The sequence below is a fragment of the Castor canadensis genome, chromosome 14 (assembly GCF_047511655.1).
Source record: "Castor canadensis chromosome 14, mCasCan1.hap1v2, whole genome shotgun sequence".
NCBI classification, from domain to species: domain Eukaryota; kingdom Metazoa; phylum Chordata; class Mammalia; order Rodentia; family Castoridae; genus Castor; species Castor canadensis.
In genome coordinates, this window is record NC_133399.1 from 107,346,762 (window position 1) to 107,369,714 (window position 22,953).

Genomic DNA, 22,953 nt, shown 5'->3' on the forward strand with positions numbered 1-22,953 from the left:
TGTTTTTACAAAGTCTCATCATTCCTACTAAATTATAACCAAAGAAGTGGTATAAATGAGCCATTCGTTTTGATCCACACATGGAGATAATGTTAACTTCTGATACCCTAATCACAAGTACACATCCCATGGTTGTGTAGGTAGCATATGAAAAGCTGTAACCAAAGATACACACTAAAGCAGGATGCTTAACCTGCACAGAATGAATGGGAGGGTCTGTGAACACTGATGGGGAAAAAAAGCTTTCATTTTTTTCATTGAAACTTAGCAATTCCTTCCATTATTAATATAGTAATGAATTACAGTATTAGCAGTGTCTGTGTCTTTATCACCAACAAAGTCAGCTATTTTCATAACATATTCTAGTTGTTGCAAATATCTTAAAGTATCATTTACATTTAACACTATTTTTAAGCTTAAGCAATTATTTCCAACACTAGATCTTCTCAGTTAATATAAACAAGCACATATTACATTATACATCTTTAAAAATATTTCTGATAATTACTTATCAATATATATTTGGTCTCCTTTATAGTCCTATGTATTTTAAGTTTGTGAAAGATTATTCTGAAAAGGGTCCACAGGCTTTATGAAACTGTCAAAGGGCTCATGGCCAAAAAAAAAAAAGTTAGGAATTTTTGCTCTGGAAGCAGTTTTTGCAAGCCTTCAGGTACCTTTTTTCTGATCAACACTAAGAGGTTAATCAGCAAAAGGAATGTTAGAAATAATTTTTCACTGGCAAAATGAATACTGCCAGAACTAGACTGACAAGAAACCTGATACAGGTGCCTCCACTGGGGAGAGAAAGAGTAAGACTCCAGCAAAGCTACTGCCCTGGCCCTTGGTAGCATTCGTGGCTAGGGCGCCATCTCACCTGAATTCCTAAGTCTGCTACGGCTGCCTAAGGGAGACCTACCAACAAGGCGCTTGTCTGAGAGCTGTGACCTCACCCAGCTAATGTGGCTGCTTCCTGACAAGCATGCGCTCATCTTCATTGGGGTCCTACTGTAACAGGCCTCCTGGTGGTGCAGCTGCAAAGGAGGAGGCCTACAGCCCCTCACCTGACTAATCACAGGAAGTTACTAACGATACTCATTACAAATTCTCATGATGACTTCCATCAGTCCACAACACCCTGCTAGACTAACAAGCTCCATGAAGTCTATGACCAAATTCCTTTTTTTTTTTTTAGGGGGAAGAGAGAAGGGATGGAACCAAGGGCCTTGGCAAATACTAGGGACTTGAGTTATGTACCAGCCCTTTTAATTTCTTTTACATTTGACACAGGATCTTGATAAGATGCTCCAGCTAGACTAGAGCTTTCAATCCTCTTGCCTCCGCCTTAGGAGTAGCTGGGATGACAAGGGTATGCCACCACACACCAGACTCCCAAAACTCCTTTTTGTTTTTGAAGGCACTGGTGTTTGAATTCAGGGCCTCACACTTGCTAGGCAGGTATTCTACCACTTGAGCCCAAAATTCCCTTTTGTTCACCACTGTTTTTTTGGGGTCGACCCTGTCCTGACAAACACTGAAGGCACTCAAACAGTTGTTGAGAGCATTTATGAACACAATATACTTAGCTGTGTATGAGCTTCCCTGGCTCCAGAAAGTGAATTCCTTTTTCTAAAAAAGCATATCATATTTGCCTTTCCATTATCAGACACCTTGTCAGGGTCATATAAATTAGATATCAATCAATGGCCACTTATAATTTTACTGTGATTTGAGTTAATCAATTACATTTTTCCAACTGTGAAAAGATCAAGAAGAAACTCTTTATAAAACCTTGAAAGACAGTGAGTTCTCTGGCTTTGAAGAGATGTGCTCAGGTGGACCGCACTTCAAATCCCAGCTCTGCCACTTACATATCATGTGATGTTGGGAGGCCCCATGAGGTGTTCCCTAGTTCCCCTTCTGAATTTTTGGAAAAAATAATAGTGCCTATATCTTGAGTTGTAAGGATTTCATGAGAAATTGCACCCCTGCAAACAATCAAACACAATATAAATAAAAATACCTGTAGATAAATGTCGTTTGTTATCAATGAAAAGATCCAAAATCTAAAGTCTCTATTCATCTCTTGTGTTTCTAAGAACTCTATACTGGCTGTCTCTGTATTACTGACACCTTCTAAATGTTCCATGATCTTGACCACTGAGTCGCTTTTCCTATGATAATAATAGTTTTTTGTTCAGAAGACAGGAACCAACCTTGGGCAATATTATGCAAATTGATGCTCTTCAGAGGAAACCCACCACCCTGAAATAAACAGCTTGTAGCTGCCATCTGCAGGGCTAAGAAATTACACCTTCTTCTACAGGCTAAGTCATCTATGATTACTTTCAGTTAAAAGCAGGCCGTATTTATTGTGAGAAACCTTGTTTAGTTTACTACATGTCTAACCCAGTTAATAAATGTTTATTGATTGCTGGGCGCCAGTGGCTCATGCCTATAACCCTAGCTACTCAGGAGGAAGTGCTCAGGAGGATTGCGGTTCAAAGCCAGCCTGGGCAAATAGTTTGCGAGACTCTATCTCGAAAAACCCTTCACAAAAATAGGACTGGTGGACTGGCTCAAGGTGAAGGTCCTGAGTTCAAGCCCCAAGTACTGCAAAAATAAATAAATAAACAGTATGTGCCAGTGTTGTTTGAAAACAATGCTACTTAAACATGGCATATTTTGACAAATAAAAATTTTATAAAGTGGATCAGAATAAATATATCAAAGCATAATAGCAGCTACCATCTACTAAGTACCTATCTTGTGCAGGGCATTTAATATAAATAAATTGTCCTTGTCTACAGCAATCTTGCAAGATACATATTATAGTGTCATTACCTCCATTTTACAGAAAAGGCAACTGAGAAACTCACGGAGGTGATGTGAGCTTCCAGATTTACGCAGCTGGTAAAAGTAGACCCAGAACTCATGTCAATGTTTAAGGCCTGCTTCTAAAAACTCTGCCTTGCCCTACCCCACAAGTCACAATGAAGGCTAAAGCCCACCAACAGTACCTCAAATCCAGTATCTCAAATCTCATGAGGTTGAGAAATAAAAATTCAACCCACTCTAAGAAGAGCAGTTCTATTCTCTTCCTACTCTCTACATTCAGGTCTTTATTATCAGCACCAAACACTGGGAGGCAAAGGAAGCCAGCAGGTCAATGCAGGCAGGATCAACCAAGCCAGTCAACACAGGAACAGGGGACCGCAGTAAGAGTAAGTACATAGACAAGGGCACACAGAAGGATGCCTTGCAGTGGAGTTCTCAGGAAGTGGAACCTTGGGATCACAGGGAGCTTACCCAGGAGCCAGGGGGAGAGAATGGCGTGAGTAAGTGTCAGATTGTGTCCCTGTTAACTTGGTCAGAGTACAGCCTGAGCTGGCAACAACCCAGGCTGAAACTGATCAAAGGCTCCAGGGAGAGGTGAGGTCCAGATGATCTGAGGCAGCAGAAGCTTAAGTGAAGCTTCTGGAAACAGTAAGGCCCCAAGTCCTATTTCAGTCCATAGTGTGACTTAATTGTGAATGGTCTCTGACACTTATGCATTCTTCCTGACGTAAATGGAATACAGGTTCAGCCAATATACTTAACACTCAGGTAGGGATTTCCACAAAGTGAGGTTTTCTTCGACTATCTATAGGACTTACTTACAAGGCCTGGGGATGTAGCTCAAGGGTAACCTGCCCAGCAGGCATAAAGCCCTAGGTTCAAGACCCAGCACTGCAAAAATAAATACATAAATAAAACCTACCCTTTATTTAAAAAGAACTTAATTAGAAGACCATCATGGAACAGTACCAAATAGCTGTAAGGTATCCAGCTCCTCTCATTAGATGACATTATACACAATCCCTCAGAAGAGACCAGCTATATGAGTATTCCCACAATAAAAAAAAAAAATTGGAATGGGACAGCAAAGAAAATAGTTAACATAACCCCCAAACCCAGGGCCAAGGTCAGAAAAGGACATCTTTTGTGGGAGAAGTCAGTAAGAATCTGTACCATAGCTATAAAGGGCAAAGTCTGCAGAAGCCCAGCAAACAACACAAATGAGGGAGCTGGCCAGCTGAGTGAGAGCTCATGGAGGCAGCAGACCCAGAGTTGCCAGATTCACAGACGCTTAAGAAAAACTACAAATATGAATATTTATATGAATCCTCATAATTTTAAAATGTTGAGACCGCATGCCAACAACAGAGGCCTACATACAATATCTAATCTATACATTATAACAAGTTAGTTAACCTTCAGGAAATCCTTCCAATGGCAATTGATCCTACAGTATAATCCTAATATTACATCACTTAGAAGCAGCAAACTGAAGTTATAACCAATGTGGCACAGTAAACAAAAGACTGTCAAAACAGCAAGACAAAACAAAGCTACAGGAGTCTAGGAAAATCGCAATAATGAAAATTGGTTTTTGCACTGTCCACACTAGACACTGTCATGGACAAGGATATCCAATCCTGGAAAAGTACACCAGGTACAGTGGAGGGGATGGCTGAGACTCAGTTGGCTGAGAAAACTCAGCATCAGCTCCAGCTCCCAGACTCATAGATCACCCTCTAAGCTACTAATCAGAGTACTATCAGAATAGGAGGGCTTTGAGAATAAGCACTAATAGAACAACCATAACCAGCCAAGAGGTAGCTTGACACAAAGCATTGTAGGAGACAGAATGAGTAAGAAGAGGTTCCCGAAGCCCAGTAGCCACAAGTTGGGAGGGAAGAGAGTTTTCAAACACATAGAAAAAGCAAACAGTACAAGCATTAGAAAACAATGCAAGACAAACACATAAAAGATGTCACCTAGGTAGGGAGTGATGTTTCTAAACTGGAAAAAATAATAATGAGCTTGACAGATTATAGGAAGCAGGAACAGGCTTGCAGATGAGTCTAGTGACAGTGGGTTCTAGAGCCTATTAGAAGGCTATGTGTAACTAAACACAAGACAGTGAAGTCAGGGTAAGGTCAGAGAGAAAGAAAGGAATGGGAGGGTAAACATATTTACAAGGAAATCAACAAGGTTTGGTATATGACTAAGCAAAGATAATCTATCCCTTGTGACAAATTCACTTGTTAATCCATCCACGGAACAAATGAGCCAGCCACCTTCTTCAATAACCAAGGAACAATAAATTTAAAACCCTATCAGCCAATCACAATGTGTAGACCATATTTAGACTCTATTCAAAATAAAGTCAGTAGGAAAAAAACTTCATGAGATATTGAATCCTGGCTGAAAACCTGATGCTGCAAGTTGAATATCCTTTATCTATAATGCTTGGAACCAGAAGCATTTCAGATTTCAGGGATTTTTGGCTTCTGGATATTTTCATGTATATGATGACATACTTTGGAATGGGACACAGGTCTAAACAGGAAAACCACTTATGTTTCATATACATAGATTCAAGGTAATTTTACACAATATTTTTAGTGCTCTGCATTTTGACTTAACATGTCGCGCAAGGTCAGGTATGGAATTTTCTATGTGGCATCATGTCAGCTCGAAAAATGTTTCAGATTTTGGAGCATGTCAGACTTCAGATTTTCAGATTAGGAATGCTCAGCCTGTATTACCTAAGAATTGTTAACTGGTTAATAATGGCATTGTGGCTATGTTTAGTAACAGAACAAAATGCATTAAAATATTTCTGGGTAAAGTGGAATTTCCTTCAAAATAAAACAGGAAAGATGAAAAGGAGGAAGATGTAGCTAGGGTAGTATTAGCCATGGGCTAACACTTTTGAGAGTAAGTGATGCGTGTGGAGGCTCACTATATTCATACATCTTTGAAGTTCTTCGTAACAGTTTTTTAAACTAAATGGCAAATACAACTTTTACATACTTGATTATCTTTATATAAATTATACTTGTTTTCATAAAAGTAGAAAAGCATATTTACTATTACTTTTAATAAATATACTCATCCTGTAAGTTTTTATTTGGGTATACTCAATGGACAAGCACTTCCCTAATAATCCAAAAAAAATTTTTTTAATTTAATTATAAGCATATATAAATTAAGTTTGATAAAAGTGATGCAAAAGTGAAATTTACTACCATAAAAGATGCCTATGCTTAAAAAAAAAATTCTATGGATTAAGTTTAAGAATTCCAGATCTCTAAACTATTAATTTGTAAAGGAAACTTCTTATAAGAAAATGAACAATAGTCAGAATTAAATAACCATTTCGAGTCTACAAAAATCTAACCTTACAAAGTTCTCAAGTGAATAATTGAACTTCTCTTTCTGCTTTTTAGCTTTGTTTTTTGTTTTACTAGCACACTTATAGACATGTTGTACAAAAAATTATTAACACCAAAACTGAATGAAACTCAGGGTTAATAATTAACCCTGACTAATTAACTCAGGCTGTGTTAGCTTGATACTTTTGTGCACTGTCAATGTTCCAGCGCTGAGTGAATCAGAAAAAATCCCAAAGGTACTGAGAAACAGCAACTTTGGGTGTTAGATGGGTTCTCATGTCACATTTCTTTAAGAACTACTGCTGCCTCCAACATTAAAACAAAAACTAATCCAAGCAAGGTTTGAACCAATAGTCCCAGCTATTCTGGAGACTGAAGCCCAGGACAAAGAGCTCTAAAGAAAAGAAATACTAAACAAAGAACAAAGAAAAATAAACAACACAATTCTTTTTAACAGTGAAGTGTGGCAGTTGCCTAAACTTTATTTATAATTAAATGTTTTATCTAGCGCATCATATACTATCTAATCATTTTATGCTAAATCCAGAACTCAGGGTGAAATTCAAAACATGTGATTCCTACTAGCTATTGTCTAGGCCTACTAACTATATTCTCATATAACCCAGAGTCCTCATTTTATCACATTAGTATCCAAGTAGTAATGTTTAAAGCTTATTCCTTCTTATTGCCATGCCAATAAAAGTAGTACAGACATGAACAAGATATTTATATATCAATGACAATGCTAAAAATAATAAATTCTATGCTAACAATCTATCATAATTTTTGTTCAGATGGCTTTACTGATAAGTAATATCAGATAAGTAATTTGATAATAAAATATCTAACAATTTATTTTAGCAACCTGCTAGACTGTGCTGGTAAAACTTAGCAAAAGTTTGTACTTATTGCAACCTGACTGCTCCTTTTAAATATGTAATGACATACATCCAACCATACGTATATTTTATCTTCTTAGCTTGTTAAACCCCCCAGTTCATTTTTACTACATCAAAAGTGTCATATGATGTAGACACTCAGTGATCACAGTATTTTTTGTAAAAGGGAGGGGCTACAACCTCTGGGTTCACAGAACAAGGCTCCATCCCCACGCCCAACATCTTAGGATGGACAGGCTCCCTGGGGAAATTAAAGCCCATCATGCAGATCCTCTGGAGGAACAGATCCTATTTGGGCAGAGTTATCAGCCTCACCCAAGCCATTTTACAGCAGAGAAAACAAGCAGGTCTATTGTGCATACCATAATTACATTTTACATGACTTCCTTCAATTAAAATATTCTTTTAAATTAGCATCCATATAGAAGTAGAGAAATTTTAAAAATCACTATCTTATATGACCTAATGATGCCTTCCACTTGTGAGGAATTAGTTGGATCTCATATATTTCAAAGAAATTACCAGCATTAAGGCCCTCCTCTCAGTAGCATTAACAATATGTTTTGCAAGAGAAATGGACTACATAGTCATCCTACTTGATTCTGCATGTATTTTATGAGCGCCAATCTATACTCCCACCCAGAATCAGACCAAAAAATGACCAGGCGTGCTTTGCTCATATTAAGACATTCATTAACTACCTAATGAGCTTAACTGAACTGATGTCTAGTAAAAAAAACTAATGAACCAATAAAGAAATGGGCAAGTGCTTAACGCAGAGAAACTAAAGCAGATACCTTTAAAGCAACTGAGGCCAATAGGAAAAGGGGAACAGGTACTAGAGAAAAGGTTAGATCAAAAAGAATTAACCTAGAAGGTAACACCCACGCACAGGAAATCAATGTGAGTCAATGCCCTGTATAGCTATCCTTATCTCAACCAGCAAAAACCCTTGTTCCTTCCTATTATTGCTTATACTCTCTCTACAACAAAATTAGAAATAAGGGCAAAATAGTTTCTGCTGGGTATTGGTGGGGGTAGCGGGAGGGGGCGGAGTGGGTGGTAAGGGAGGGGGTGGGGGCAGGGGGGAGAAATGAACCAAGCCTTGTATGCACATATGAATAATAAAAGAAAAATGAAAAAAAAATCAGAAGAAACAAAGAGATTTCTAATGACCTTCCTAAATGGTTTTGAGATCAACATCCCAAACATGCTTCTCACTAGACTGATGGCAGTAACTTCATACTGTCTGCTGATCATCAGGCTAAACATAAATACATAAAAACATAAATACATAAATTGGGGAGGGAAAGGCAACACCCAATTTTTGCTATAAAACAAGAGAAATCCCTGCTTATGTGTCCCACCTCTAGCCACCTCCATCCTTGTTGGAGAGCCTCCCTCAGGGCACTGAGGACAGACCATGTAACAGAACTCAGAAGTCAGTGTCCAGGTGAAATAATACCTCGAAATCTAAATCTCCAAATGCTTCCAACCTCAGAAAGTTTTCATCTTAGGATCTGACACTTGGCGGGGCAGAGTAACAAAAAATGATAGGCAAAACTCCAACTTAAAGTACATATTAATACAGACACATGTACACACATGCTTAACACACCACAAACGTGGAATAGGAAGAAAAAGGCTAAAGAAGAAACCAGATGAACTGGCCAGGGAATTGAAAGTACAATTTACATTAAAGGACATCTTTCCTTTTCAGGTTTCAGTGCTGGTGTTTAAAGCAGCCCCTTGGAAGAGGTGCAGCTAGCAAACTGTTTCAGGCACACTAAAACAACTTCCACTGCCACACTGGCTTGGAATTCACCACAAATCAGGAGAGGGAAAACTTATTTGTTCTGATTTGTTTTTTTGGAGGAAAAAAAACAGGAAGAGGGCATTTGATGAAAAAACAAGTTTTAGCTTTCTTCCCCCAATGTAAGTTGGGGATGTTATGCTTATCTTTTTTTTTTTTTTTGTGGCAGTACTGGGATTTGAACTCAGGGCCTAGCACTTGGTAGACAAGTGCTCTACCACTAGAGCCACTTCACCAGCCCCTGTTTTCATCTCCTTTTAACACTTTTTTTTCCTTTAAAAATCATGTATTATACTTCAAAAGGGTAGCCAACTTGTTTTGAGTCACCTATTTGGCTTTAGGAAAAAAAATTCATGTATGCATAATATTGGACAAATAATCTACAAATATACAGAGTGAAAAGGTAAAGAAAGGCAAGGGAAAGATAAAAATTAAATTTGTGGAAGCGTTAATGGTGCTGAGGGGAGGTACAGTGGGAGGCAGAGCAAAGGCTTAAACTGCACGGGTAATGACTTACTCAACTAGATGACGGGTGCATAAACAATTTATTCCTTAAACTCTCGAACAGTATATTTTTAAAATTTTGCTCAACTTTTTAAAAAACTTTAAAAGGAAGTCTTGCTTAATAGAAAAGTAGCTAGACTGTAGTTCCAGAACCTGGGATCCAAATCAGTAGCCAAGGGCTGAAGTTGGCCAGCCTTGTTTTGTTTGGACAGCACAATGTTCTGTTTTACTTTTTCATTGTAATTTGAATGGCTTCAGGCAGAACATGAATTCTCCAATTAGCCAGAGGTACTACCATTATCCTTATGGCGAGTGACAGTTTTTCAAAAAGCCAAAGAAACTGGACTCTTATTCATTGCTGCTGGGAATGTGAATGGTGCAGGGGCTTTGGCAAACCATTTGGCAGTTCCTCAAATGTTAAGCACAGAGTTTCCACATGACCCAGCAATTCCATGCCTAGATATCTACCTAGGAGAAACAAAAACACATGTCTCCACAAAGACTTACTCACAGCAGCATTATTTATAAAGCCAAGAGAAGTGGAAACAACCTGAATGTCTATCAACCGCTGAACGGGTAAGCAAAGTGGAATACAGTGCAGTATCACCCACCACTGAAAAAATAAAGTACTGATAAATGCTACATCAGACACACCCTCGAAAACATCATACTAAGTAAAAGAAGCCAACCACAGAACATCTAGTGCATGACTTAATTTACAGGTATCTCAAATCTGTAGAGACAGAAAGTAGGTTAACAAAGCAATAGAAATAGCAAAGTGCAACTCAGTAAATATAATAAAAACCCCTGAAGTGTTCGTTTACAGAGGTGAACTGCATGGAATTGTATGGTATGTATATTATATCTCAACAAGGCTGCTTAAAAATAAAGAAAGTGAAGTCACCCACTCGATTCTCAGCGTCTGTATGTTGTACTGACTTCGTAAAGCAGAAGTTTGTTGTCCAGTTTGTGGTCTGAGGATACCTGGGAGCCCCTGAGAACTTTTCAGAGGGTCTGGAGGTCAAAACTATTTTCATAATAATACCAGGACATTTTCCTTTTTCACTGTGTTGACATTTGCACAAGTGGTGCAAAAGTAACAGTGGGTAGAACTGCTGGGACCTTAGGAACAATGACACCAAAGTGTCAAATGGAAGGAGGGAGGAAGGAAGGAAGGAAGTGAGGGAGGGAGGGAGGGAGGAAGGAAGGAGAGGTAGAGAATTTTACGTGTAAAACAATCTAAAATGAGGGCTGGGAGTAGTTCAAGTGGTAGAGTGCCTAGCAAGTCCAGGGTCCTGAGTTCAAACTTCCAACCCACAAAAAAAAAATCTAAAACTAAATGATGAAGCTGGGCACAATGGCTCTCACCTGTAATCCTAGTCATTCATGTGGAGATTGAGCAGATCATGGTTTGAGGCCAGCCTGAGCAAAAAAGTTCATGATACCCCATCTCAACTAATAAAAGCTGGGCATGGTGGCACACGCTTATCATCCCATTTACATGGGAAGGGTAAACAGGAGGACTAAAAGCTGGAAGCATGGCCCAAAGCAGTAGAGTACCTACCTAGCAAGCAAGAAACCCTGAGTTTAATCCCAGTACCACAATCCCTCACACAAAAAATTAGGTGGATCATGGTCCAAGTTGGCCCAAGAATAAACCAAAGACAGTATCTCAAAAATAACCACAGCAAAAAGGGTAGGGACATGGCTCAGTGGTAAAGCACCTGTCTAGCAAGCACGATGCCCTGAGTTAAACTCCAGTACCACTTAAAAAAAAAAAAAAAACAGCCATGGGCTGGTGGTTCATGTCTATAATCCTAGCTACACAGGAGGCACAGATCAGGAGGATCATGGTTCAAAGCCAGCCCCTAGTAAATAGTTCTCAAGACCCTATCTCAAAAATAGGGCTGGACCCAACACAAAAACAGGGCTGGTGGAGTGGCTCAAGTGGTAGAGTGCCTGCCAAGCAAGGGTGAGGCCCTGAGTTCAAGCCCCAGGACTGCCAAAAAAACCCTAACAAATTAAGTTATTCATTCACAAATTGATTTGTAAATGTATTAAGTTTGGAAAATCTCAAGGACCAGTCTAGGAAACTAAATTGATTCAGAGCAAGAAAACAATTCCAAAGAGGTATAACTGTACTAGTAGTATAAGCAGTGTGCCTCTGCATGAGAAATAAGCATATATAAAGCATTCAGTGTATATCCAGTACTAATCACATAAAGACAGACCTCACGGATATAAATACTTCAGTCACTACAGCGTTCCTAGCAGAGTGCCATGAAACAAGAAGAGCTCATCATTAATCGTTTCCATACTTGATAAAAGGTCCCTCTGTTATTACCTCATGTTCACAAGCAACATTTTGACACGGTTTCCCAAATTAGTTGATACTGAGAAGGAAAGGCCTGAATTAGAGGTACTAATATTTTAGTCACTGTAAACATAAAATTAGAGGTCCTGCTCTTTATGAGATGGCAAATTAGTCCTTAAGTATCCAATCAATATTGGGCAGTAAGATGTTTCTGACTCTGAAAAGCTGAAATTTTTCTAGAACTAGGCAACTAGTAAAATGAGTAAACTGAGGCAGAGAAGTAACTTGCCCAGGGACACACACGTTAAGTGGTGGAGCTCAGATGCCCTCCCACAGGTTGCTTGGTCCCAAAGTCCATGCTTTCCTCTCCTGCTGGTTGTGTGTGTGTCTGTTGCTGCAGTCCGTTGCATGCTAATAACGTTGTGCTTCTTTAAGTGGTGAGAGTCACAGGAGTAGTCCAGTTCCTACAAAGTCATCTAGTGTATACTTTTCTGCATGCATATTGTACATGTCAATAAAAAGTTGTTTTTAAAAAGCTGTTTCTTAACTTTACTTCACAAAAAATTACATTTTTTAAAAGTTGGAGAGAGTAGTGTACAGCAATATTAGCACAGAGAAGAAAGAACCATCTAAGATAATCTATGAAATCAAGAAGTGCTACTCCTTTCACAAATCCTAGAAATTTCCAGATCTCTAATGAAAAGAAACATTTTGTTTTGAGCTCCTGTGTGCTCATTTTATTCTCACAACCACTGTATCAGGTAGCTAGCTAAATTACACACTGACAACAGACTGTTTTCCAAAGATGGCCACAATACCCACCCCATACCAAATGCTGTTCTTGTGACACGACATGGGTTTTCCGCCATTGAGAAATAAATGTTTCTTCTCTAAACTGTGTATATGGCCTTACCCCAGTCTTGAGCAAGAAAATGTGACAGTGACCTACATGACACACAAGGCCAAAGTACTTCCTCCTAGCATGGTCTCTCTAAGAAAACTTGCCTTGGGACACAATGTGGTGCCATTGTGAGTGGCACCCCAGAGACCCCTCCATCCAAAAGGCAGTATCAGCTACCAGGCCTGATGAGTCTAATCCCTGCCTTCAAGCCTTCCAGCTAGACCACATAAAGCATGGAGCAGGACAAGCCTTGCCCACCATGCCCTAACTGGACTTCTGACCTACAGAAACCATGAGATAATAAATTATTGTTTTAAGAAAATACTTTTTTGTTTTTGTTTTTTTGAGACATTATCTCACTATGTTGTAGCCGAGGCTGGCCTAGAACTCGATACATGACCCAGGCTGGCCTCAAACTTGTGATCCTCCTGCCTCCGTCTTCTGAGTGCTGGGATTACAGATGTGCACCACCATGCCCAGCTCAGTCACTACATTTTTTAGGTAATTTGTGGGACAAAAATAAATAACTAAAATACTTTATAAGAAGCACAGGTAAGTAATTGTGCCAGTGAGTGGCAAAGTGAGAGTTTGACTCTGAATCAGTTTATTTTATTTATTTATTTTTTTTTATTCATATGTGCATACAATATTTGGGTCATTTCTCCCCCATGCCCCCATCCCCATCCTAACCCTCCCGCCCCCTCCCTCTCCCCTCCACCCCCTCAATACCCGGCAGAAACTATTTTGCCCTTATCTCTAATTTTGTTGAAGAGAGAGTATAAGCAATAATAGGAAGGAACAAGGGTTTTTGCTAGTTGAGATAAGGATAGCTATACAGGGAGTTGACTTCTGAGTCAGTTTATGAAGCCTACCCTCTTGCTACCATAGGATACTGCCTCCAGATTTGTTAAGAGTTGCTCCCATTTCCAGATAACGCAAATATGTTCACACCAAAATCCTGAGAACAACAAACAATTCCCAAAAGTAATGTTATCCAAAGCAACAGTTCAAAATCCCAGCATCATTTTAGGACATAACCATATACTCTATGCCATAATAACAACACATCACATAGTCCTGATAACTGGAGAATCTTAAGGAGTATCTCTAAATCAATACCAATCAACATTCGCAGAACACTTTATAAAGCACTTTATCAATCACTAATTTGATCTTTGGGAAAAAGTATCTCTGAGAAAGATAAGGCAGGCATCATACAGATGAGATTCACAAAAGGTGATAACAGGGCACCCTCTCTTAGGGCCCCTCCCAGCACTGGTAGCTCTACTCTTTGCTATTTTTCTGCCTCAAACTCTCCCACTTTACTCAAAAAAAAAAAGAGAGAAAGAAAGAAAGAAAATGTTGAAAACAACCAGCTACAATAACATAGTTAAGAAAAGACCTGATTCAGATTTTCTGAATCCAAGGTTCTTTTCAACACTAATCAAAGAGTATCTGTGGAGTGCCATAACTCACACTGTCTCTATGGTGTTTAGAGGGGATCTGCTGTGTGTAAAGCACCAGACACAGTCCTTTCTGACCCCTGCCCCTCCACACCCACAGTCTGCACAAAAGCATTTTCAATACAGCTGATGGCTGATCTCCATTAAAAAGTCTGTCTTTCACCAAGGTCCAGAAACCCATCCAGGAGCCAAATGGACCTGGAGCTAAGAGTTCCTCAATAAATATTCCAACTCTAAAACGTCATATGGTCATTCTCACTCTAGAGATGACCCGCTTTCAAGGCTACTGAAAGCATATTCCTAAAAAGAAAAAAGAAAGAAAGTGTATTCCTTTCCTAATAAACTTTACTATTATTTTTGCTAATAAAAAAAAGTCCAGCTTTCCTTACTTTGACCCGTTCTCTACCTACGTTGCCAACAAACGACTTTTACCAGTTCACCTCCCTCAATCGTAATACTCCAAAATTGACAAAGACAGTATCTTACTGACAAAAGTATAGACCAGCACCAGGCACGGTGATACATACCTGCGATCCACCCTCTTCTTCCTACTTACCTCTTACCTAATCCTTCAGCCAGCACCACCTGCTTGAAGACCTAACACTTACTACTCTCTGGGACTCATTCATTCTGTGCTATAGACTTCATCCCTTCAACTTGAGTACCAACTCTTGGAACAGCAACATGCCTTGACATAAGCATTCCATGTCTGTTTACATAAACTCAATGAGTGCTTTGAATTATTTCAAACTCCACTGAACGTAACACTTTCTTAACTTACCGGGCATCTCCTTTGGAAAGATTCGTATTGACAGGATTAAGAATAACCTTGTTTGCATCAACATCCACCACACATTTGGTATGCAAATCAATTTCTGCAGATAAAAAAACAAGAAAAATGATCATTTTTAAGAAGTAATTAATTTTGAGAGAAACATTTGACAAAAATCCAATACTCTCAGTGGGGTTAAAAAAAAAATCTAACACAGCAGGTGCCGATGGCTCACCCTTGTAATCCTACCTACTCAGGAGGCAGCAATCAGGAAGATCAAGGTTTGAAGACAGTCCAGGCAAATAGTTTTCGAGACCCTATCTCGAAAAACCTTTCACAAAAATAAAGCTGGTGGAGTGGCCGAATGTAAAGGCCCTGTTCAAGTCCCAGTACCTCCAAAAAGAAAACCTAACACTTTCATGATAAAAACACTGAAGAAACTAGGCATAGAAGAGAACTTTCTCAACGTAGGAATGTGTGTTCACAAAAACCCACAGCTGATATGACACCTAGTGAAGGACTAAAGGGCTTAACTCCCTCCATGAGGAGTAAGACGACAACAAGGATGTTTACTGCTCCACTTCTCTTCAGCATCACACTACACATTCTAGTGAGAACAGTTAGGCGAGAAAAACAGAGAGAAGGCATCCAGATTGGAGCAGAAGAAATAAAACTATCTCTATTTGCAGGTGGTATCATCTTGTGCACAGAAAATACTACAGAGCCCACTAAAAAACTATTAGAATAAACAAGTCCTGCAAGGTTACAGAATAATATACAAGAAAACAGCTTCACTTATAATGCATCAAAAACATTAAGATACTTAAAAATAAACCAAAAGAAATGCAACAGTTGTTTTGTTTTGTTTTGTTGGTACTGGGGTTTGAACTCAGTCAGGGCCTTGCACTTGCTTGGTTGGCTCTCTACCTCTTGAGTTATGCCTCCAGCTCACAAAAAAGCATGACTTATTACAATGAAAATTCTAAAACATTGGTGAAAGAAAGTAATGACTTAAATAAATGGAAAGACAATTTTATGCTCATGAATTTAAAGAATTCATGAACCTACAAGACTCGAGGCAGGGACTGGGGTAGTAGCTCAGTGGTACAGTGCATACTTAGCTTGACTACCCAGCACCCCTCACATACACACTCACAAAGATTCAAGGCAAGCCCTATCAAGATCCTAGGTGGCTTTTTTTTTTTTTTTTTTTTTTTTACAAAAATCAGGATAGTGAGTATAGCTCAGTGGTATAGAGTCTGCCTAGGATATGTGAGACTCTAAATTCAATCCCCAGCACAGCAAGAAAGAGAAGAAAAAAAGAAAGCATGCAAAATACCCATAACAGCCAAAACAATATTTAAAAACAAATTAAGAAAACTCATACACCCATATTTTGAAACTTATTACAAAGCCACAGTAACCAAGACAATGTGACACTACTCTAATGATAGGTACATAGATCAACAGAATAGATGAATAGATCAATGGGATAGAACTGAGTGTGCACAAATACCTGCCACGTTTATGGTCAACTGATTTGTGGAAAGGGTGCCAAGACAATTCAATGAAGAAAGAATAGTCATTTGAACAAATGGTGCTAGATGTGGTGAAGCATACCTGTAATCCCAGAAGTTGGGAGGTTAAGACAGGAGGATCATGAGTTTGAGACCATCGTGGGCGACATGGTGAAACCCTATCTCAAAAAACCACAACCAAAAAAAAGGGCCAAGAGCATGGCTCAGTGGTAAAATGTCTGCCTAGCAAGCTCAAGGTCCTGAGTTCAAAACCCAGTATCAACAACAACAAAAAAGTGGCTATCCACAAACAAAAGAATGAAGGTGGACCCTACCACCTCACACCGCACTCAAAAATTAATTACCATGAGGAAGGAGGAAAAACTTCCAAAAAGCCAAGTGTGGAGGTACATATCTTCAATCCAAGCGCTTGGGAGACTGAGGCAAGAGAATCGTGAGCTGGAGGACAGCCTGGAGAACATGTCTTAAAAAATAAAAAATAAACACTCCAAACAAATGAAAGATCTAAATGTAAGAGCTAAAACTATTAAATACTTAAATTGGGCTTTAACAAAACCAAACATTTTTGCATTTCAACTAGGCGCTGGTGGCTCACACCTGTAATTCTAGCTACTCAGGAGGATTGAGGTTTGAAGCCAGTCCAGGCTGTCAGAGTGGCTCAAGTGTACAGCGCCTGCCTAGCAAGCACAAGGCCCTGAGTTCAAACCCCAGTATCACAAATAAAACAAAACAAACTTTGGCACTTCAAAGGATACTATCAAGATAGGAAACCTACAATACAAAGAATTTAAAAATATATGCAAATCATATTTATAATAAGGGTCTTGCATAAGAATATATAAAGAAGTCTTACACTTCTAATAAAAAGACAACTCAATTTTCAAGTGGGCAAAGAATCAGAATAGATACCTAACAAAAAGATACAAAAATGCCCAATAAACACAAGAAAAATGCTCAACATCATTAGGCACTGAAGAACTGCACACCAAACCACAACAAGATGTCCCTTGCACCCACCAAGATAGCTATCATCAAAAAGACACACAGAAACTGCTGGCAACCACGTGGAGAAATTAGAACCACTGTACATTACTGAGAAGAATATAAACTGGCACGCTTTGGAAAAGTGGCAGATCCCTCATGACATTAGGCAAAGTTACCACAGGACCCAGCAATTCCACTCCAGATACAGATCCAAGAGAAATGACAATCTATGTCCACACAAAGACTTACATACAAATATTCACAGCAAGAGTGATGGAGGGGTGAATTCAAGTATGATATATTAGATATAAGAGCTTTTGTAAATGCTACAATGTGCTCCCAGAACAATAAAAAAGAAGTTCACAGCAGCATTTTTTTGGCTAAAATAGAAAAGTAGAAACAATCCAAATGTCCATCGAGTAAAGAATGGGCAGATGCGCTCATAGGATGGAACACCATCTGAAAATAAAAATGAATCAGGTGCTGACACAAGCTACAACCTGGCTAAAGCTTACAGCAAGTGAACAAAGACAGTTTTTAAAAAAGCCCGAAATATAATGTGATTCCACTCAGTCGAAATGTCCTGAGTGGGGAGAGTGGGAAAATCTATAAAGGCAGAAAACAGCATTTGTTCAGTGCAGAGGTATGACTGTTATAGGGTGCACTTTACTTTTTTGTTTTTTGCAGTACTAGGGGTTGAATTCAGGGTCTTGCACTTGGTAGGCAGGGAGGCACTGCCTCTTGAGTCACTCCACAAGTCATTTTTGCATTGGTTTTTTAAGGTAGGGTCTCACTTTATGCCTGGGCTTCCCCACATAACTGGGATGACAGATGCATGCCACTACACCCAGCCATTGGTTGAGATGAATCTCATGAACTTTTTGTCCAGGCTGGCCTCGAACTTAGTTCTCCCAATCTCTGCCTCCCAAGCAGTTGGGATTACAGGCATGAGCCACTGCACCAAGAACTGCAGTTTTAAGAGTGATGAAAATATTTTTAAATTGACTGGGCTGATGATTGTACACTGTAAGCTTACTAAAAAACAGTGAATTGGTTGCACTATATGAGGTATGAATTATATCTCAATACAACTGTTTTTAAGAAGAACAGACAACATCATGTTTATATTCTCTTATTTTTATATTCTTGTATTTGTCTCACCCAAACTATGAAACTGTTTCTGTCTGTCTTATCTCTGCTGCCAAAAGATAAGCTCTAAGGAAAGGAGCTGTACTATGTTGGAGTCATTTGTGTTTCCCAAGGAACCTTGGCCAAATGTCAATGTCATATTTGTTATAAAGTATTTCTCCTGTAAGCAAAGGTAACTTTCTAAATTCATTTTAACATATAACAAATACAAAACAAAACAAAACAAAAATTATAATGGCTGCATTATAATTTTTCTAACATTAGTTATTCTACTTTAATTCTGTTTCATAGAAGCGGGAAAGACTAACCCCAAAAGACAGCTATGTTCTACTGTGGTCACTAGCCCTATGGTCTATTTCTCATGTTTTGTGTTTAAATAGGCTCTAGCCCATTACAGAAACACTGCCACAAAGTCCCTGGTCCACCACAGTAACCTTTCAAACACACAGTTACATCCTTGCTTCCTTAGGCATGGAGCTCAAGAAAGTCTGCAACCATAGTCTGTTAACACTTGTACTTATTAGTACCTGGCCACAGTGCATTAGTTGGCCCTTACAAGCACATCTAGAAGAATGCATTAGCAGCTGTCCGGAAATTCTGTGACTCAGAACCTAGTACTCACCACCCACCACAGAGCTAGTTGTTAGTTTCTTGCAACAACTTTTGGTGTGAGCAAAGGAGCTACACTTCTAGTTTTATAAGCATACATGCCTGAAAAACTGGGTGTTGGGACATGATGTCATTATGGAGCCCAGGCTGGTCTCAAACTCATGATCCTCATGCCTCAACCTCTCAAGGGCTGGAATTACAGGTGTACACTACCACACCTAACAGCTAATCAAATATTTCCCCCACAATAATGCATTACACAATAGTTCGTTTCAAATTATCTTGACTTGAGAAGGGATCCAAACATCTTCCTTAACCTCTTAACAGCTCCTCCCTCAGGCAGAGCCACCCCTTCCCCTGTCATGTAAGTCATCAAATACAACTAACAATCAGGAAGCATTAAATGGTATGATTAAGAAACCAGCCTCTGGAAAATCCTGTATAATACAAAGAATTGCCTAATAACTACTACATTTAACCCAAATTTACTTTGTCCTGAAGATGGTAACACTTATAGATATCCCCATATCCAACATCAATCATGGCTTTGGATGTGTGAATATTTTTACTTCTTTATTAGCTCAGTGTTTATCAAACAAAATTCCTACTCTAACTCTGTCAATTGGTGGATGGCTATCAAGAGAAGGCTTTTCACAGGACTGTTTAGAATGTGCAGGGGCTGAACATCTAGGACATATACCCAAACAAACAGTGAGGTCTGCAGAGTTAAGGATCACACAGATGAACAGTGTTTTAATGTAAGACTCCACTCAAAACTTCTCACTCACTTAGAAAGCAATGCAGCAATGAAACAGCAGTTACAAATGTAGGTCTTAAATTTAATAGGGAGAAATAACAGTACAAAACAACAACAACAACAAAAAACCACCTACCAAAACTCCAAAAAAAAAGATAACATCTTCCAGCAGTTTAAAACAATAAATACTTGGATTAAAAAAAAAAGTAGCTGGCTGCTCTGAGCTGCCTTTGTAAAGACAGCACTAAAGTCACCCATGCTCATTCATAGCAGCATTATTGCCAACTTCCAAAGGTGGAGGTGACCCGGGCGTCCGCTGCTGACTAAATGGATAAATAGAGTACGTACGTACACTGGAACACTATTCAGTCTTAAAAAGTAAAGAAATTCTGCCACATGCTAAAACAGGGGTGAACCTTAAAGACACTATGAACAGTCACAGAAGAAAAATACTACATGATTCCACTTACACGAGGTTCCTAGAGGAGTCAGATTCATAGACAGAAAGCAAAATGTAGGCACAGGGGCTGGAGATAGGGAGGATGGGGAATGAGTATTTAATGGCTTTGGAGTTTTAGTTTCACAAAGTAAAAAGTTCTGGATGTGGGCGATGGTGACAGTGACACAGTATTGTGAAATGCACTTACTGCCACTGAAAAATTATTAAAATCATAAATGTTACATATACTTTACCAAATTAAAAAACAACACAACACTCAGCATTATTAAAATAAGTAACATATGGACAAATTTATTCATAGTGAAACCTAAAATAATGAGACTGGGATTTAATACTACATATGAAATCAATTTAAAAATATCTTAAGTTTAATATCTGAGTACTATAATCAAGCTTTATAGCAGTCAGAAGCAGGAATCCTTTGATATCCAAAAGTCTGTCAAAAAAAAAAAAAGAAAGAATTTACTCTTTTAATATTAAAGGTCCAAAAAAAAAAATTAAAGGTCCATATTATTTCCCAAGCAAGATACTTTTCCAGGTCAAATTTCTCATAAATATTAAAGCATCAACAGCTCACAAGTCAGTTTATTCAGCCAGCATATTAGTCACCTTGTAAAAGTGAGCAATGATTTGAAACAAGTCTCTGTTCGATGTACAAATCGGCTATGGCTCGCACACTGATGACTTCATAGTGAAGCATGGGCAGGGCCTGGGAGACTCCCCTTACATAACTCATGTTCCATCTGGAGAAATTCATTTGTGTGAACAAAATAACCGGGCTGCCCTTTAGTAATCTGCATCTCTAATTCTCCAGAAAACTGATAATTTCCAAACCAAATCTACTACCCAGAAACATCGGTGTACCTTCCTTTACCTACCAGTCATGTTCCTAAAAAGTTAACTGTAACTTACTCTTAAACCCAATAGGGTTCATTTTGAAAAGGAAGATAATGTTATAAGATTTACTTTTTAATTAAATTGCAAGGTTTGCATGTCACATATGGTCCTATTTTCAAGTAATTCGTGTCACATATCCAATAGTTTTATGTGTATGTGTGTGCCCATAAATAAAATATTCATAATCAATATTTCACATGAAGGACTTTTCCCAACTACAATGTAAGATTCCTACTGGCAGAACAGGGACTATGGCTTATATTTCTTTACTTGTAAACTGCTGGATCTTTTTTTTTAATTGAAGTTTGCTGCCCACTGAGGTAAAAAATAATAATAATAATAATGGGTGATTCAACAAAAGTAAGAGCAAACTGGGCAGGGCATGTGTAATCCTAGCTACTTGGGAGACTGAGATCAGGAGGATCATAGTTCAAGGCCAACCCAAGCAAATAGTTCTTGGACCCTATCTCCAAAATAACTAGAGAAATATGGACTGGAAGCGTGGCTGAAGTGGCAAAGCGCCTACTTTGCAAGTGCAAGGCTTTTAGTTCAAACCTCAATTCTACCCAAAATAAAATTTTTTAAAAGCAAATTGTTCTTCTTCTTTCTAGAAAGAGATAAGGAAAATTACATACGTAAGACATGTAAATATATAAAAAGGTAATCCCTACCTTTATTTTTTTACCAATGAACCTGAAAATCTATTCAACAAATAAAATATAAAAATTTATCTAATAATAGCTAATATGGCTAAAGACTGAAGGAATGAAACAAGATACAGGATGGTTGTCAGATAAGGGGAGGAAAAGATATAGTGTAAAAATAGTTACAATACTCTTATATGGCCCCCAAATACAAAATGTGTACACTCAAGAAACTAGTTGAGCTGAACATGGTGGTGTACACCTGTAATCCTAGCACTATGGAGGCTGGGGCAAAAGAATAGTGAGTTCCAGGCCAGCCTGGGCAACATAGCAAGATCCATTCTCAAAAAGTCAGAAAAAGAAGCTAATAACCTCAGAGTGCCAGGAAATAGGCATTTAAAACCTCTAAGACAATGGTAGACCATTCACCAGCAAGTGCAAAGCTCTGGATTTGATCCCTAGCAATGCAAACAATAAAAACTTTTAAATTTTAAAAAATCGTAAGAGAACCAGAAGAGCCAAATAAAATCTTGAAAAAGAAAAGTCTGAAGATTCATATTTCAAAACTTACTACAAACCTATAGTAACCTAGATAATGTGGCACTTTTACAAGGATAGATAGATAGATAAACAGATCAATGGAATAGAATATACAGATCAGTGGAATAAAATGGAGAGTCCAGAAATACAATTTGGAAACACGAGTAACATTTACAGTCAACTGATTTTGACAAGGATGTCAAGGCAATTCAACTGGGAACAAATAGCCTTTATAGAAAATGGCACTGGGATTACTGGATAATCCCACATGCAAAAGAATGAAGTTGGACCCTACTTCATACCACACTCAAAAACTAACTTCAAGGTTGGGGGAGTAGCTCAAGTGGTAGAGCGCCTACCTAGCAAGTGTGAAGCTCTGAATTCAAACCCTAGCACTGCCCCCCAAAATATTAACTTTAAAAAAGTTAACTTCACGTGGATGAAAGATCCGAATGTAAGAGCTAAGACTATAAACTCTTAAAAGA

The 22,953-nt window shown here is 38.6% G+C and overlaps 1 protein-coding gene across 3 annotated transcripts in view; it reads right to left on the reverse strand.

Moving 5' to 3' along the window:
• The window catches only part of Kif13b (kinesin family member 13B), a 170,163-nt gene that overhangs the window by 136,107 nt on the left and 11,103 nt on the right, over nt 1-22,953 (reverse strand). For all 3 annotated transcript variants that reach the window (XR_012441576.1, XM_074055244.1, XM_074055243.1), the window contains exon 2: nt 14,900-14,993. Coding sequence is in view for 2 of the 3 variants with exons in the window: in XM_074055244.1 (XP_073911345.1) it covers nt 14,900-14,993 (94 nt within the window). In the remaining variant the exon portion in view is untranslated. The remainder of the gene's footprint in view (nt 1-14,899; nt 14,994-22,953) is intronic.